Source organism: Pseudochaenichthys georgianus, unplaced genomic scaffold (assembly GCF_902827115.2).
Source record: "Pseudochaenichthys georgianus unplaced genomic scaffold, fPseGeo1.2 scaffold_589_arrow_ctg1, whole genome shotgun sequence".
NCBI classification, from domain to species: Eukaryota; Metazoa; Chordata; class Actinopteri; order Perciformes; family Channichthyidae; genus Pseudochaenichthys; species Pseudochaenichthys georgianus.
In genome coordinates, this window is record NW_027263148.1 from 124,444 (window position 1) to 141,543 (window position 17,100).

General features: G+C 44.8%; 3 protein-coding genes across 3 annotated transcripts; 1 reads left to right on the forward strand and 2 right to left on the reverse strand.

Moving 5' to 3' along the window:
* Positions 1-595: 595 nt before the first annotated feature.
* chmp4c (charged multivesicular body protein 4C) lies at positions 596-5,923 on the reverse strand. The gene is made up of 5 exons (XM_034079332.2): positions 5,540-5,923; positions 4,436-4,613; positions 4,124-4,232; positions 2,455-2,584; positions 596-940 (listed from the first exon to the last, which is right to left on the reverse strand). Exons 1-5 carry the CDS (start codon positions 5,760-5,762, stop codon positions 879-881), a joined length of 702 nt encoding a protein of 233 aa, XP_033935223.1. The 5' UTR covers positions 5,763-5,923; the 3' UTR covers positions 596-878.
* Positions 5,924-6,432: 509 nt separating this feature from the next.
* On the forward strand, positions 6,433-13,253 carry zfand1 (zinc finger, AN1-type domain 1). Its single transcript, XM_034079334.2, has 8 exons — positions 6,433-6,626; positions 8,628-8,670; positions 9,046-9,085; positions 9,174-9,301; positions 10,481-10,572; positions 10,759-10,877; positions 12,323-12,478; positions 12,979-13,253. Exons 1-8 carry the CDS (start codon positions 6,572-6,574, stop codon positions 13,150-13,152), a joined length of 807 nt encoding a protein of 268 aa, XP_033935225.1. The 5' UTR covers positions 6,433-6,571; the 3' UTR covers positions 13,153-13,253.
* Positions 13,254-13,348: 95 nt separating this feature from the next.
* On the reverse strand, positions 13,349-16,572 carry LOC117443345 (zinc finger protein ZFP2-like). Its single transcript, XM_034079333.2, has 3 exons — positions 16,364-16,572; positions 15,203-15,517; positions 13,349-14,971 (listed from the first exon to the last, which is right to left on the reverse strand). The coding sequence occupies exons 1-3, from the start codon at positions 16,569-16,571 to the stop codon at positions 13,590-13,592; spliced, it is 1,905 nt and encodes a 634-aa protein (XP_033935224.1). The 5' UTR covers position 16,572; the 3' UTR covers positions 13,349-13,589.
* Positions 16,573-17,100: the final 528 nt, after the last annotated feature.

Sequence of the window (17,100 nt, forward strand, 5' to 3'; positions counted from 1 at the left end):
GGAACCAAATGGCTCCGTTTCCATTCTCTTTGCAGACCATTCCACGTTAGAGGGGCAGCGCACATAAAAGCTTTCGTCCCCAAGTCAGTCCTTGCACTCGGACCATGGAGCGAGACCACATCCTGAGATCTCAGCCAACGGCTACCTGCCGCTCTCCGTGTGAGCAGAGCAGATGTAAGAAGGTCGTTTACCCAGCATGGCTTTGGAGATGAACGTGTACCAGTGACTGAGCATACAGGGTGCCGTGAGTGAAGGCAGAGCTGCCTGGCATACAGGGTACAGTCCAGCACAGGTCAAAAGGTCACGGAGCCTTTCTTAAAATGAATTAAGAAACAAAAGACAATAAAACATCAAATAAACTACCATAACATGTGGGAGGAGGAGCATGGGGAATACTCAGAAACCAGCTCGAACGTTCTGGACTTTAAAGTATATGTTGATGCTAATACTTGTTTACTTACAGGAAGTACACATCCGAGTACTTCTGAGAATATGTAACCGTGAAAAATCTACTTTCCATTTGTGATTTAAACTATTCCCAAGGCTGTGTAAAGAAAGTGAATAAGAGAAGACTTTCAGACCAACTGGAGGAGATCAGTTTATTTACAACATTAATGCAGAAATCAGACTTTATTTACAATTAGAAACAACGGTGGTTTCCTCATAGCTTCATTTTAAATTAAGTACTTCTTGTACACGCTGTAAAACAACAACAACAACAACAACAACAACAACAGCTAGGAGGATGAACACATCTAAACGACCCTCTGTTAATCCTTCACTTATCCTCGATAAACATCGCCCGTAAAGTGGCTTCAATATAACGCTCTTCATTTCCCCTTAATAATTAAAAGCTAAAAGAGAGAGAGGCAACGTGATTAAGTCGCCCACGATGCCAGCGTCCGCATGTCGTCCTCGTCCTCAACTCTCTTCTTCGTGGCTGCAAAGAGAAGGAAAGTTCATCAGGTTATTATGGGATGGTCATCAGGGTTAATCAGCTGTTCCCGTTTCTTATTCTGCATTAACTCGGTCACTGGTTTAGCCGACTGCACGCGTTCATCTCTGACGAGCGTAGAGTTTACTTCTCCTGCTATACTTAATAATACCTTATATTTATTATAGCGCTTTTTCCATGACCCGAAGCGCTTTACAGATACACACCACGCACATATCAGACGTACGTGTAACGGTCATGCACTGTGGACAATACCCACAGGAGCAAGTTCAGACCGGCTTTGCAGACGCAGCGGAGGAGGCGGGTCGCACCTCCTTGAACAATTCAAAGTCATCGAGGTGCTTTACAAGTACACACTAGACTCCTGGTGCCAGACTCCTGGTGCCAGACTCCTGGTTCTAGTCTCCTGGTACCAGACTCCTGGTACCATACTCCTGGTACCAGACGCCTGGTACCAGGAGTCTGGTACCAGGCGTCTGGAACCAGACTCCTGGTACTAGACTCCTAGTGCCAGACTCCTGGCTCTAGACTCCTGGTACCAGACTCCTGGCTCTAGACTCCTGGCTCTAGACTCCTGGTACCAGACTCTTGGTACCAGACTCCTGGTACCAGACTCCTGGCTCCAGACTCCTGGTACTAGACTCCTGGCTCTAGACTCCTGGCTCTAGACTCCTGGTACCAGACTCTTGGTTCTAGACTCCTGGTACCAGACTCTTGGTTCCAGACTCCTGGTACCAGACTCCTGGCTCCAGACTCCTGGTACTAGACTCCTGGCTCTAGACTCCTGGCTCTAGACTCCTGGTACCAGACTCTTGGTTCTAGACTCCTGGTACCAGACTCTTGGTTCCAGACTCCTGGTACTAGACTCCTGGTACCAGACTCCTGGCTCTAGACTCCTGGTACTAGACTCCTGGTACCAGACTCCTGGCTCTAGACTCCTGGTACCAGACTCCTGGTACTAGACTCCTGGTACCAGACTCCTGGCTCTAGACTCCTGGTACCAGACTCCTGGTGCTAGGATGGGTTAAAAGCAGAGAACACATGTCACTGAGTGCTCTGCATGTGTGCCCTTAAAGAGGGTTTCATCTCTCCCAATTCTAAGCTATGTAAAATATTCTGGATAAATTACAAATGTTCTCTAAAAAACTACAGCAACAGAAATTAAGAGAAAACTAAGTGACAAAAGTAAAATATTACCGTGTCGAGAGGTTTTATAAAGAATGTATGTTTTGCACAAAGTGATTATTATTGCATATCGTCCTCTGCAGTATTCCCTCTGATATACTTTTACCTGGTCACTGCCAACATTTAGCTTATTGTATTTATTTATTTCTGACATGGATATAGATGACTTCTCCTGCATTTACTCAAGTACAAGATCTGAGAACTTCTACTTAAGATCTGAGTTCTTCTTCCACCTCTGAGTAGAAGTACGATTAGGAAAACTTAGAGTATAGGAAGTACTGCAGTAATCCCTCTGATATATGTGTGTCTCTTACTCGCTCGGTGACTGCTGGGTCTCGCTGAGGGCAGTTTGCTGCTCGGCACGCTGGGTAATCCTCCCATCCTCTTCATGTTCCCCTCCAGCTCCTCCTGCTCCAGCTCCTCCAGCTCAGCCAGCAGCTCGTCCTGGAACCAGGAGGTAATCAGATTACTGTCTCTAAACATTGGGGCACGCAGTGACTCCAAACACATTTGAGTTCAACATGTGAGAAGTAGAAAGTACAGGTATTTGAGTTCAACATGAGAGAAGTAGAAAGTACAGGTATTTGAGTTCAACATGAGAGAAGTAGAAAGTACAGGTATTTGAGTTCAACATGAGAGAAGTAGAAAGTACAGGTATTTGTGTTCAACATGTGAGAAGTAGAAAGTACAGGTATTTGAGTTCAACATGTGAGAAGTAGAAAGTACAGGTATTTGAGTTCAACATGTGAGAAGTAGAAAGTACAGGTATTTGAGTTCAACGTGTAAGAAGTAGAAAGTACAGGTATTTGAGTTCAACGTGTAAGAAGTAGAAAGTACAGGTATTTGAGTTCAACGTGTAAGAAGTAGAAAGTACAGGTATTTGAGTTCAACGTGTAAGAAGTAGAAAGTACAGGTATTTGAGTTCAACGTGTAAGAAGTAGAAAGTACAGGTATTTGAGTTCAACGTGTAAGAAGTAGAAAGTACAGGTATTTGAGTTCAACGTGTAAGAAGTAGAAAGTACAGGTATTTGAGTTCAACGTGTAAGAAGTAGAAAGTACAGGTATTTGAGTTCAACGTGTAAGAAGTAGAAAGTACAGGTATTTGAGTTCAACGTGTAAGAAGTAGAAAGTACAGGTATTTGAGTTCAACATGTAAGAAGTAGAAAGTACAGGTATTTGAGTTCAACATGTAAGAAGTAGAAAGTACAGGTATTTGAGTTCAACATGTAAGAAGTAGAAAGTACAGGTATTTGAGTTCAACATGTAAGAAGTAGAAAGTACAGGTATTTGAGTTCAACATGAGAGAAGTAGAAAGTACAGGTATTTGAGTTCAACATGTGAGAAGTAGAAAGTACAGGTATTTGAGTTCAACATGTGAGAAGTAGAAAGTACAGGTATTTGAGTTCAACGTGTAAGAAGTAGAAAGTACAGGTATTTGAGTTCAACATGTAAGAAGTAGAAAGTACAGGTATTTGAGTTCAACATGTAAGAAGTAGAAAGTACAGGTATTTGAGTTCAACATGTATGAAGTAGAAAGTACAGGTATTTGAGTTCAACATGTAAGAAGTAGAAAGTACAGGTATTTGAGTTCAACGTGTAAGAAGTAGAAAGTACAGGTATTTGAGTTCAACATGTAAGAAGTAGAAAGTACAGGTATTTGTGTTCAACATGTGAGAAGTAGAAAGTACAGGTATTTGAGTTCAACATGTAAGAAGTAGAAAGTACAGGTATTTGTGTTCAACATGTAAGAAGTAGAAAGTACAGGTATTTGAGTTCAACATGTAAGAAGTAGAAAGTACAGGTATTTGAGTTCAACATGAGAGAAGTAGAAAGTAAAAAAGTTGTCAGAAAAATAAGTAGTGGAGAAAAGTACTGATACCAGAAACATGTACTTAAGTACAGCAACAAAGTATTTGTACTCCACTACTTCCCACCTCTGGCTCTGTGTAAGCTGTTCTGTCGGCTAGAGTGAAATATCCGTACCTCGTCAAACGTCTCTCCAAAAGGTCCGGAGATGGCGTCGCTGATTTCTCGAGCGACGTCTTGTTGCTCCGTGATGTCCTGCATCAGATCGTCTATCTTACCGATGTCCCTGAGAACGGACGGTGAGAGGACAGGACAATCAGAACCCCTCTATTCGTCCCACAGACGGGAAATGTACATTTGTCACAGCCGAAAAGAGCCAACGACAGCTTCATGCTAACTAAGAAGCGTGTGTGTGTGTGTGTGTGTGTGTGTGTGTGTGTGTGTGTGTGTGTGTGTGTGTGTGTGTGTGTGTGTGTGTCTTTCTCTCACATGTTCTCGTGCACCTGCTTCATGGCCTTGGCAGCGAAGCCCATGTTCTTCAGGACCTCGGTGTTGGTGTGAGAGTTCTCCAGAGCCTCTCTCTGGAACTCGATGGTGGACAACGTGCCGTCGATCTGCGTCAGCTGCTGCTCCAGACGCTTCTTCCTCTTCAGCGCCTGCAGGGCGGCTGGGACAGACACAACACGGAGGGTCATGCTTTCATTTCTCAGACAGCGCCTGAATAAATACCTGGCCGTGCTGGCGTCACCAAGACAACCGGTTCCTCCCTTTGGTCTGAGGTGAGTCAACAGGCAAGGCTTCACCGAGGAAACATCAGACGAGACTCAACTCTGCATCAAAACACTTCCATTTAATATCGATCCATTTCTTGCACAATAATATCCTGCATTATATCTGTATTTCCACGTGTATGTTTAACTGTAATGCCAGTAAGCTGCATGAGGTTCAGTTAACTCGCAGGGAGACATATATGAGGATAAGTTGCAGGTTATGCGTTAAGTACAGTTGTAATGAAAACACACAGTTTCCTGCACGGGGAAATAACTTTATTTAATCTCTCTCTCTCTCGTTACAAACCTGCTCAACTCGCTGCTGCTGACGAAACTGTTGTCTTCAACAAATAAAGAAAATCACTGTACGCCAAATATCTGATACCTGGATACAGAGGTGTAAAGTGATCAAGTACAAGATCTGAGTACTTCTACTTTTACTCAAGTACTTCTACCACCTCTGCCTGGATATACAAACTGAATCTGATATATTTAAACAACCTCTTTAATACTTGTTTACCTGTGTTGTTTCTCTTAAAACGTGTCCAAAGTGAGCCCATGGAAGGAAGCCACACACACACACACACACACACACACACACACACACACACACACACACACACACACACACACACACACACACACACACACACACACACACACACACACACACACACACACACACACACACACACACACACACACACACACACACACACACACACACACACACACACACACACACACACACACACACACACACACACACACACACACACACACACACACACACACACACACACACACACACACACACACACACCTCTCTTGTTTTTGGTGCCGTTCTTCCTGGCTATCGCCAGCTCCTGCTCGATCCTCTTCTCCAGGTAGTCCTGTTTCTTGGTCAGCATTTCCTCCGTCTCCCGCAGTTTGTGGATGGCCTCCTGCGGGGAAGGGCCTCCTCTGGACCGGCTGTGTTTGGACTTCGAAGAGCTGGAAGAACCGGAGCTGGAGCTCCCTTTGAATAACTTCGCGATTTTACTCATTTTAGCAGATTTTCAGGTTAAATAGTAGCTTCGTGTCTCGCAGCCCTACTTTAAAGTGTTTTTTCTTCTTCTTTCAGACGGGTCGGTTGGGGCGGATTTTCCTGTTGGACTGCTTTCAATTCAAACCAGCCAGTGAACGCACCTTTCAACACACCTTTCACCATTACCTGAATGACGTCATGACACCTGACACCTGGGTCGGTTAAAATTCAAAAATGTTTTTAAAGTTTTTTTTTATTGTGAGAAAATTATTATAAAAAAACTCCTTATTAAATATAAAGGGGTACATTAATACTCTTACACTATTAAAAATAAAGTAAACAAATATAAATCTGTCGTAGTGGGTGAAACTCGGTCACGTGGTTTCAACACCTGAGTGACGTCATGACACCTGACAGATCGGTTACAATTTTAAAAAGTTTCGAACGTTTTATTTTTATTTTAGGGAAGAAAATAATACTAATTTGTTTTTATTATTAAATATAAAGGGGTACGTTACACTGCTAACATCCATGGTCGTAGTGGGTGAAACTCGGTGACGTGGTTTCACTGCTGGGGTCAAAGTTCGTGTTGACATCAGGAAGTATTCAGACTGTTAAAACATGTCTTCAGACCAATCGACAATATAGAGAAGATTTAATGTTGTTGTTTTCTATCTCATGTATTTATTATTTAGTATTTTTTTACCCCTGCCATTCTCCTGCTCCACTCTCGTCCAGCAGGTGGCGGTATTGCGCCTCTCGCCTACTGCCGTTAAATCACCGAAGCGTTGTTTACTTCATCAGCTGTTTTCCACTCGCTTTGTAATCATGGCAGAATTTAACATCGGGAAGCATTGCCGGATCGATTCCTGCCACCAAAACGGTGTGTCTCCTCTCCCCTCACTCACAATAAGATCTTTTATTAACCTGTGTTGTTGTTCTGGAGTTGTGTTCAGAAGAAACACAATATAACGGCTCTTTAGCTTCGTTAGCATGTGAGCTAACTAACCGGCGTTAGCGTTACATGTTTGGTAACTAGCTTCTAACTGCTAACCAAACTGTTATAATTAGCATAACACACCAGCACACAGTTGTTTTAATGTATACTATATGGTTGGCAAAGGGTGTTTAATCAGTCATTAGTAGTTGTGGTACTTTCTGAGGCTCTAACATTAGTTTGAGAATATTATTTAGAAGTAAACAATCCCTCTTTGTAATGTTTACTAGGCTCCTTATGCTAACTCAACTGGGAAATATATACAATATAGATTACACTAAAGTATGATTTAATGTTAATTGTTTTAGAATTATTTATTTAAACCTTGTGTTGATAAACAGCGACTGTTTAGCTTCCTTAGCGTTACATGTTTGGTAAACTAGCTCCTAACTAGCATGCTAACTGCTAACCAAACTGTTATAATTAGCATCAAACGCCAACGGTAGAGTTGTTATAACTTAAACAATATGTTTGGCAAAGTGTGTTTAATTATTCATTAGTAGTTGTGGTACTTTCTGAGGCTATAACATTAGTTTACGGATATTATTTAGAAGTAGAGAATCCCTCTTTGTAATGTTTACTAGCCTCCTTAGGCTAACTCAACTGGGAAATATATAGATTAAACTAAAGTATGGTTTCATGTTCGTTGTTTTAGGGTTATTTCTTTAATATCCACTATCCTGTAATGTCAAAGCTATGCTCGTGTGCTTTTAAATATGTGCTGCAATCTGGAGTCAAATGATCCATAGTTTGAGTTTCTCATTTTCTTAAAAAAAGATCTGTTGTATTTTTTTACTTTTTATTTGAATATCCAGAATATTTGAGATTATTTTGTTTGTATTTTTTACATTTTATATAATATTTTGTATTTAATTTGTTAATTCTCTTTTCCACTTTTTAAAAAGTATTTTAGGTATTGTATTCCTCAAAGTATCTATCTCTATCTCAAGACAGGGACAAACAGACTAGATATAAAAGTACAGATTACATACAAACAGTGGCTTTCTATGGGTTCTTTAATTATGCTTAACAGCGTAGGTAGTGTCCACTTGATGTTTTACATGTCTAATATATGTAATGTAAAGAGCTTTGAGCACTGGAAAAGAGCTCAAATAAATACCATGACTTATTATTATTAGTAAAGTAAAGAAACTCATCTCATTAAGCAGTTCACTTTCATTAATGTAGATTTGTGTGTATAAAATGTACATACAATAAGAAGAGTTATTGGCTAACAAGTGGTCTTGATGATAGTCTGAAGGGTTCATACATTTACGGGCGCATGTGGTGCAGTGGATAGAGCGTTGGTGTAGGGGTCAGGGGGGCACAGGTTCAAACCCCACTGCAGTCAGCATGTCGTTGTGTCCATGAGACCCTTCAAGTGCTCCTGTGGGGATTGTCCACAGTGTTGAGTCTGCGAGTCGCTTTGGATAAAAGCGTCTAACATGCGACACGTGATGTAATTCAGCAGAAATCAACATGAGCTTTTTTTTCTAAACTAAGGCCCCGTCTACACGGAGACGAAAACGAACCGATGTCGACACCAAAAAAGCCGTCTGTCCACACGAGACCGCTGGAGATGCTGTAGTACATATGCCGGGCCTGTAAGTGGCGCTGTAAAATAGCAATACCAAAAGCAGCGAAGAAGACCCCCGAAGCATGCTTGCCATTGTTGCCCTTCTGTTTATGCTCCGCGGTGGATTTAGCTAAATCGCCGCGTGCCGTCCATACGATAAAGAACTATAGCGGATAACACTTGTTTCGTCTCCGTGTGGGCGGGGCCTAAATATCCCTCAGGAGTTAAAACCATGAGTTTCAGGCTTCAATGTTTTGTTGTTTATTTCTTCCTCTCAGACTGACGCTCTTCTCTTCTCTCTTCTCATTCAGATTTTCTCCCGTTCGTCTGTGATCTGTGCCGCGGAAGTTTCTGGTAAGAATTCAGCAAGAAATGTCCACAGATTGAAAAGTATTAAGAAAGACAAAAGGCTTTAAAACAATCATCATTCGCTGATTTACTACCGAGGTGGGAGAAGTACTCAGATCTTATACTTGAGTAAAAGTCGAAGCTCCATTCTCATTTTATCAGCTGATCCGTCACAGATATTTATAACTAATAAAGTTGTACATAAACCACCAACAGGATTTAATCATTGATTACTACGTATCGTCCCAGTTCTTAAATGCACAATACCTTCTCTGAACTACAGGGAAGCAGACGTACGAAGTTGCATTAAATTAAAATGGTAATTAAATGAACTTTAGCTTGAACTACTTCTTGTTTCTGATGAAATGTATTTCCGTCCAGCCTGGACCACCGGAGCAGAGAGGCCCACGCGTGTTCGGAGGTACGCTGCGCTTCATATTTAGAAACACACCTTTTTAACGTGAGATCTGTTTCGGCTCGGTTGTTTAAATGTTCTTTTCTTTCACCAGGAGCCGGTGAAGAAGGAGCCTCGGACGACTGGAGGAAATAAAAGTTACTCGTGTTCGTTTCAAGACTGCAGAGGGAAGGAGCTGCTGCCCGTCGTCTGTCCGCAGTGTGGGAAGCACCTCTGTCTGGCGTACGTCCACCTTTCTTTAAACCACTGGACACACGCTGCTCCAAATCAAGCTAAAGAATAATGAAAACAAGCTTTAAATAAGATCTGCCAATAGAACAAGTGAACATGAGCTCGGTGAGAAGTCCTGGAATAAGAAGGGATGTTTAGATAAATCACTTTTGATTATCAGGAGAACTCAATTTCACCAGAATCAGCAGATGTAGTTTCAATATAAGCCTCACATGCTCAAACGTTTTAGTTTCCTAATAAATATGTGTTTCATCTGAGAAACGACTCAAAGTGAGATGTTTTGACTAGAGATGTCCCGATCCGATCACGTGATCGGGGATCGGAGCCGATCACGTGATTTTCAAAAAATCGGAGATCGGGATCTTTTTTTTTTTATAAAATATTTTTTTTTAATTTAATGTTACAAAACAAAAATGACCATGTTCACGTCTTAAAGTCATCCTGAGGACTTAGTTTTGGTTTAAAATTACACAACATCATGTATGTGTTGCTTTCTTTGGGCTTGTGTTCAGACCTGGTTGCTTGTCTCTCTCAAAGCTGGCAACAGAGTGGGCGCAGTGTCTAATAGCAGCAGCAAGCTAACGAGAGGCTACGTCCAGCTGGGGAGTCGGGACGGAGAAAATGTCAGGAGTTTGGAAGTATTATGAAATTGAAAGCGAAGGCAGTGTAACAGCCAGATGCAATGTTTGCAAGCCGGAGGTTCCGCGTGGTGGAAAGAACAGAGCTACGTTCAACACGACCAATCTAATACGCTACCTGAGAAACAAACACCAACAACAACACGGCGAGTACACAGCGGCCACTCAGGGAACGGCACGGAAACAACCGACACTTTCAGAGACTTTCAAAAGGAAAGAGAAACTGCCCCAGAACAGATAACAGCCAAGATAGCTGACTTCATCGCGTTGGATGACCAGCCGTTATCCGTTACCTTTTTTTTCTCTTAATGCATCGCATAAAGATCGGATCGAGAAAAATCGGTATCGGCAGATTGTCAAAATCAAATGATCGGAATCGGATCGGGACATCTCGCTGTCAGTGCGTCTCATATCAGAGGACAGACGCTAGACGCAGATACTGGGCAAGATTTCAAGTTTTTGTAGTGGAATAAAAAGGGATGCGTTTCTTGTTCTGGTAAACTAACATTCGTCTCTTCTTCTTGCCTCACAGCCACCGTCACCAAGACGACCACGAGTGTGAGAAGTTGGAGGTCCAGAAGCCTCGAATGGCCGCCACCAAAGAGCTGGTGCAAAAAATCGTAGGTGAGTTTCAGAGTTTGAGTTCATTTCTAATGTGGTTCCGTGTTTGTCCACAGAATCAGAATACCGTAATGAGTCCCACGGAGGAGACACTTCTTGCTACAGCAGAAAGAGCCTCCATGTTGACGAGAAGCATGCGTTCAAAAGGGGTGTTTCTAATATGCTGTACGTCTGTCTGTTCCCCCGCAGACTCAAAGGACTCATCGAAAGCTAAAGGACGAAGAGGAGCGAAGAGCAGCACCACCGCAGCTAAAGTGGCGTTAATGAAACTGAAGCTTCATGCTGCGGGAGACGAGGGGCTTCCACAGGTAAGAGCCTACTTTAAAGAGTCCTCTTCTGCTGATGTTCAGGTGTATATCAGTATGTAGTGTCTCTACTTTAAAGAGTCCTCTCCTGCTGATGTTCAGGTGCATATCAGTATGTAGTGTCTCCACTTTAAAGAGTCCTCTCCTGCTGATGTTCAGGTGCATATCAGTATGTAGTGTCTCCACTTTAAAGAGTCCTCTCCTGCTGATGTTCAGGTGTATATCAGTGTAGTGTCTCTACTTTAAAGAGTCCTCTCCTGCTGATGCTCAGGTGTATATCAGTGTGTAGTGTCTCTACTTTAAAGAGTCCTCTCCTGCTGATGTTCAGGTGTATATCAGTGTGTAGTGTGTCTACTTTAAAGAGTCCTCTCCTGCTGATGTTCAGGTGTATATCAGTGTGTAGTGTCTCTACTTTAAAGAGTCCTCTCCTGCTGATGTTCAGGTGTATATCAGTGTGTAGTGTCTCTACTTTAAAGAGTCCTCTCCTGCTGATGTTCAGGTGTATATCAGTGTGTAGTGTCTCTACTTTGTCCACCGGTCAAGCTGCTCCACTGTCTCACATGGTGTTCCTCAGGGGTCAGTATTGGGTCCACTCCTGTTTATTGTCTACCTGCTCCCCCTTGGCGCTATCCTCCGTCATCATGATGTCCATTTCCACTGTTTCCGACGATACCCAGGTCTACATTTCCAGCAAACCCAACACTGCCCTCCCTCCAACCTCTCTCACCAACTGCCTCCAGGACATCAGGAGCTGGATGAGCAGGAACCTCCTAAAACTCAACGGCACCAAAACCACCCTCTCCAAAACCTCCTCCTCCCCTGCCTCCAACCTCATCATTGAGGCCACTCCATCCCCTTCTCTGGCCAAGTCAAGAGCCTTGGTGGCATCCTGGACAGCTCCCTCTCATCTTCACCTCACATAAATAACATCACCCGGACTGCCTTCTTCCACACACGCAACATCTCCAGACTCCGCCCATCCCTTTCTCAATCGAACACTGAAGTCCTGGTCAATGCATTTGTCACGTCCCGCATCGACATCCTCTCGGGCATCCCCACCAAGCTCATCGATAAACTACAAATCATACAGAACTCCGCAGCCCGGATCATCACCGGCACCAAGGCCTCCGAACACATCGCCCCCATCCTCATCCAACTCCCCTGGCTCCCGGTCCAATCCCGTATCAACTTCAAAAACATACTGCTCACTTACAAAGCCCTACAAAACCTGGCCCCCCCAGGTTTGTTATCATGTTCTGTTGCCTATTAGCTTCTATTTTTTTTTTTAAATGTACGGTGTCCTTGGGTGTCATGAAAGGCGCCTAAAAATAAAATGTATTATTATTACTTTAAAGAGTCCTCTCCTGCTGATGTTCAGGTGGATATCAGTATGTTTTGTTTATTCTCTCTCTCTCTCCCCCCTTGTCTCTCTCTCTCCCCCCCTCCAGGCGGAGAGGACATATTTACAGGTTTATCTCCCGAAGCACTCCAAAGCCTCGAGCCAGCCGATGTTCTTCTGTTCCAAGTGGAGCGTGGGGAAGGCGGTGGATTACGCAGCTTCTCTGGCGAGTCTGAAGAACAGCAACAACATCGTGACAGCCACGGTGCGGAGGAACCCTTTCCCGGCTTCACTGAAACAAGTCCATTGTTAACAGTGAAGCTCAAAAAGAACATCTTTCTTTTTACATACAATGCTAATGAAAAATCGTTTTACCGTGATGTTTGAAACGTACTTTAATATATTATGATATTATGATATGCTATCCTGTGACTTTTTCCCATGTAAACTAGCTTGTAATCGGAAAGAGAAATAGTATCGCAAAAATCAGACTAGCATGTTGAGTATCGATAGGATAGTTTGTCAACAATAGTCCAGTGTAATGTTTAAAAATATTAAAGTATGTCTTAAACATGTTGTTTAATTATGTATGTCAAAAAGGTTTTTATACTACGTGTCAGATTGTGACCGTTTAGTTAACGTAGATATCCCCCAAAAAGAATCAAAGTACTTTATGTTGGAAACGACTGACATTTGTTTTTGTTTCTTCCTCGTGTTATTGATTCACACATTTGAATAAACTTGAATCTCTCCTCCGTCTCGTAGAAGCTGCGTCTGTGCCACCCTCAGACGGGCGAGGCTCTCCAGATGGACCACACCCTGCTGTCCCTGCTCTCTCACCCAGAAACGCCCCTCTTTAACGGGGGAGACGTTGTGCTGGAGTACCTGGAGAACCAGAGCTCCGGCCTGGATGTGTCCGACTACATCCGCCAGGTTTAACGGACTGTCCTTTAGAAAGTTAAAGCTTTGAACCTCCAGCAGCCAAAGACTGTCAGTAAATGTTCTGTGCAAAAAATAAAGTTTCTGAAAAAACCCTTAAATCAGTTTGTTGATGGAAACGTGGGATAAAGTCACAACAACGAAATGTCGAAAATATGGGAATAAACGATATCGTCTGCCTTTGGGACCAAGACACACACCGGGTAACTCTTTAATAATCAATGACCGGTTATTTAATCTGAATCAAGAGGAAGTACCTCCCGGTGAAACCGCCCTGTGAACACCAAAGAGAAGGCGATGTGACAGAGACACGTTTGAAGTCTTTAATTCTCCTTTCAAACAGTTTGGAGAAATGCTCTCTGATCTCAGAGTTCTCCTCCGAGACTAACTCAAAAGAAATGTCATCGTAAAGTCAAAGTCTTAGCGCGGCGTTGTGTTCAGGGACCGATCTGCTCCTCTATCTCCTCGCAGACCGTGTCGCCGACAGCCACCACCGTCTCTTCCTGTTTGTAGGCGAGCGCCGGCATCATGTCGTCGTCGAACAGGATGTGCGGTTCCTCCTCCTCCTCAGCCGCCTCCCCCCCCTCTCCATGCATGCGCTTCATGTGCTGCTGCAGGTTCCCGCTGCGGTTGAACCTGGCGCCGCAGCGCTCGCAGCCGTGCGGCCGCTCCCCCGTGTGGATGATGACGTGGCGCTGCAGCTGCGAGCGGCACTTCTTGTCTTTCCCGCAGATGTGGCAGACGAAGGACTGCGCGGGCCGCTCTCCGTTGGCGTGGACGACCTCTCGGTGGCGCTTCAGGTGTCCGAGGCGCCGGAAGCTTCGGCTGCAGAAGTCGCACCCGTACGGCCGCTGGTCGCTGTGGATCAGAGCGTGGCTCGACAGCAACGAGCGGAACTTGAACACCTTCCCACAGATGGAACACGGGAACTCTTTGGACGGCGCGGCGCTACTCCTGCGGTTGGGATTCAGCGCCCCGTTGCTTCGGAGGTGAACGCGGTCGTGATGCTGCTTCAGGGATGCGGCGCGGTGGAAGCTGCGCGGACAGAGGACACATCGGTGCGGCCGCTCCGCAGAGTGAATGCGGCCGTGCGCGGCGAGAAGCGCCTCCGACTTCAGGCGCTTCCCGCAGACGCTGCAGGGGAACGGGGCGTCGGGCGGCGCGCGGTTCATCGTGCTGTTGCTGTGCACCAGGATCTTGTGGCGGTTCAGCTGATACTGGCGTCCGAACTTCCGCCCGCAGATGTCGCAGAGGTGCGGCCGCTCGCCCGTGTGAACCTGGAAATGCACGGCGAGCTGCGAGCGGCACGGGAACTCTTTCCCGCAGAAGTCGCAGAGCAACGAGCTAACCGGCGGCGGTTTCTCGCCCCCGTCAGCGTCCGCGTGCACGATCTTCTTGTGGTGCTCCAGATCGTTGGCTCTCATGTACGCTTTGGGACACGAATCGCAGTGGAACGGTTTCACCCCCGAATGGATGACTTCGTGCGTTTTGAGGCGCGATCGGCAGCTGAAGGTCTTCCCGCAGGCGGAGCACAGCCACGCGGGCGCCGGGCGATGTTTCTGGCGATGTTTCGCTCCTTCGGGGTGCAGGCGCGTCAGGTGGTGCTGCAGGTTGTCTCTGCGGTTGAAGCGCAGCTCACACAGGTGGCAGGCGAAGGGTTTCTGACCCGTGTGGATGAAGGAGTGGCGCGCCAGGCTCGCCTTGTTCTTCATCACTTTGCCACACACCTCACACATGGTGCTGCCCGGCTCCAGCTTCACCTGGCGCAGAGGTGCATGCTGGGAGTCGGAGTCCAGTTGGGGAGGCGAGGGAGAGTCATCTGAAGCGGGGGGGGGGGAAGGAGTTAATGCTTTACAAGGAAAGGAAATGAAAGTAAATGATCAAATATTCTTATAAATACTATTAAACTACTATTTTCGAAACATTACAGAAAAAATAGATCCTACAAAAAATATAAAAGTCTTTTAGATTTTTAGAAAATATGATATATAAAGAATACATAAATATATATATAATAAAATAATATGTCTGAGGATGATTGAAGTCTCACCTCCTTCAGCTGGAGTCCAGATGGTGTCACCTTCTTCCTCCTCCTCCTCTTCCTCTTCATCCTCCTCCTCCTCCTCTTCCTCCTGGGGGGGGTCAGTGACAGCCGACCCCCTGCGGCGCCCTCGTTGAATCGGACTCTGTTTTGTGGTCTTCTTCCTCAGGGGGGGCGCCCTCCTCTTCAGGGGAGGGGGGGGGCTCCTCCTGCGGGGGGGCTTGATGGTTCTGGTTCTGGTCCGGTTGGTGCAGTGCTGCAGCAGAACCCCGTCAGAACCATCGGACCTCACTGCGAAACACTGCAGCAGAACCTCAGAGGAACCTGAGAGAGAACAGAGGGTTATTATAAAAACATATCAAATATACACCTGAACATCAGCAGGAGAGGACTCTTTAAAGTAGAGACACTACATACTGATATACACCTGAACATCAGCAGGAGAGGACTCTTTAAAGTAGAGACACTACATACTGATATACACCTGAACATCAGCAGGAGAGGACTCTTTAAAGTAGAGACACTACATACTGATATACACCTGAACATCAGCAGGAGAGGACTCTTTAAAGTAGAGACACTACATACTGATATACACCTGAACATCAGCAGGAGAGGACTCTTTAAAGTAGAGACACTACATACTGATATACACCTGAACATCAGCAGGAGAGGACTCTTTAAAGTAGAGACACTACATACTGATATACACCTGAACACCAGAGGAGAGGACTCTTTAAAGTAGAGACACTACATACTGATATACACCTGAACATCAGCAGGAGAGGACTCTTTAAAGTAGAGACACTACATACTGATATACACCTGGACATCAGCAGGAGAGGACTCTTTAAAGTAGAGACACTACATACTGATATACACCTGAACATCAGCAGGAGAGGACTCTTTAAAGTAGAGACACTACATACTGATATACACCTGGACATCAGCAGGAGAGGACTCTTTAAAGTAGAGACACTACATACTGATATACACCTGAACATCAGCAGGAGAGGACTCTTTAAAGTAGAGACACTACATACTGATATACACCTGAACATCAGCAGGAGAGGACTCTTTAAAGTAGAGACACTACATACTGATATACACCTGAACATCAGCAGGAGAGGACTCTTTAAAGTAGAGACACTACATACTGATGTGTCTCACCTGTGTGTCTCCAGCCCAGCTGTTGACTCAGCAGATCCACCTGGACAGCAACGTCTCTCCGTTCTGCTGAGTCGCTCTGACAGCCCACTTCTTTCCTCGTCTCCTCTTTCCTCGTCTCCTCCTCTGGACTCTCCCATTGGCAGCCCACCTCCCTCCTTGTCTCCTCCCCCCTCAGCAGGAGCTCACAGAGCGGCTCTCCGGACGACATCTCTGCACAAAACAGATATAAAATAAAATGTTTTCAAACGGTTTCTATGACAACAAGAAAGATGAAAATACAGATTAATAAAAGGACTTGCGACCCAATAACCATTATAACCAAAGAGATCTATTTTCGATACATTACAGAAAGACACGTATTCAGAAATGGAGAGTATTTACACAAAATACTCTCCATTTCAGAAATCTAAAGGGACAGAGACATTACATAGCAGTGTTTCCCCGATATACAAATAGCGTTTTTTTATTATAAATTAAAATAATAATAAGTGCAACACCCCTTTCACCCCGGTTACATTTTCCATTTGCCCTGTGCGCTGTACGTGATGAAAGTGGGGGATGTTGGCTTATCAGGCGCCCGCAGCTCAAAGAGAGAGCGAGGGAGAGAGCGAGAGGGAGAGAGAGAGGGAGAGAGAGGGAGAGAGCGAGGGAGAGCGAGAGAGAGGGAGGGAGAGAGAGAGCGAGAGAGGGAGAGAGAGAGGGAGAGAGAGAGAGAGGGAGAGCGAGAGAGAGAAGAG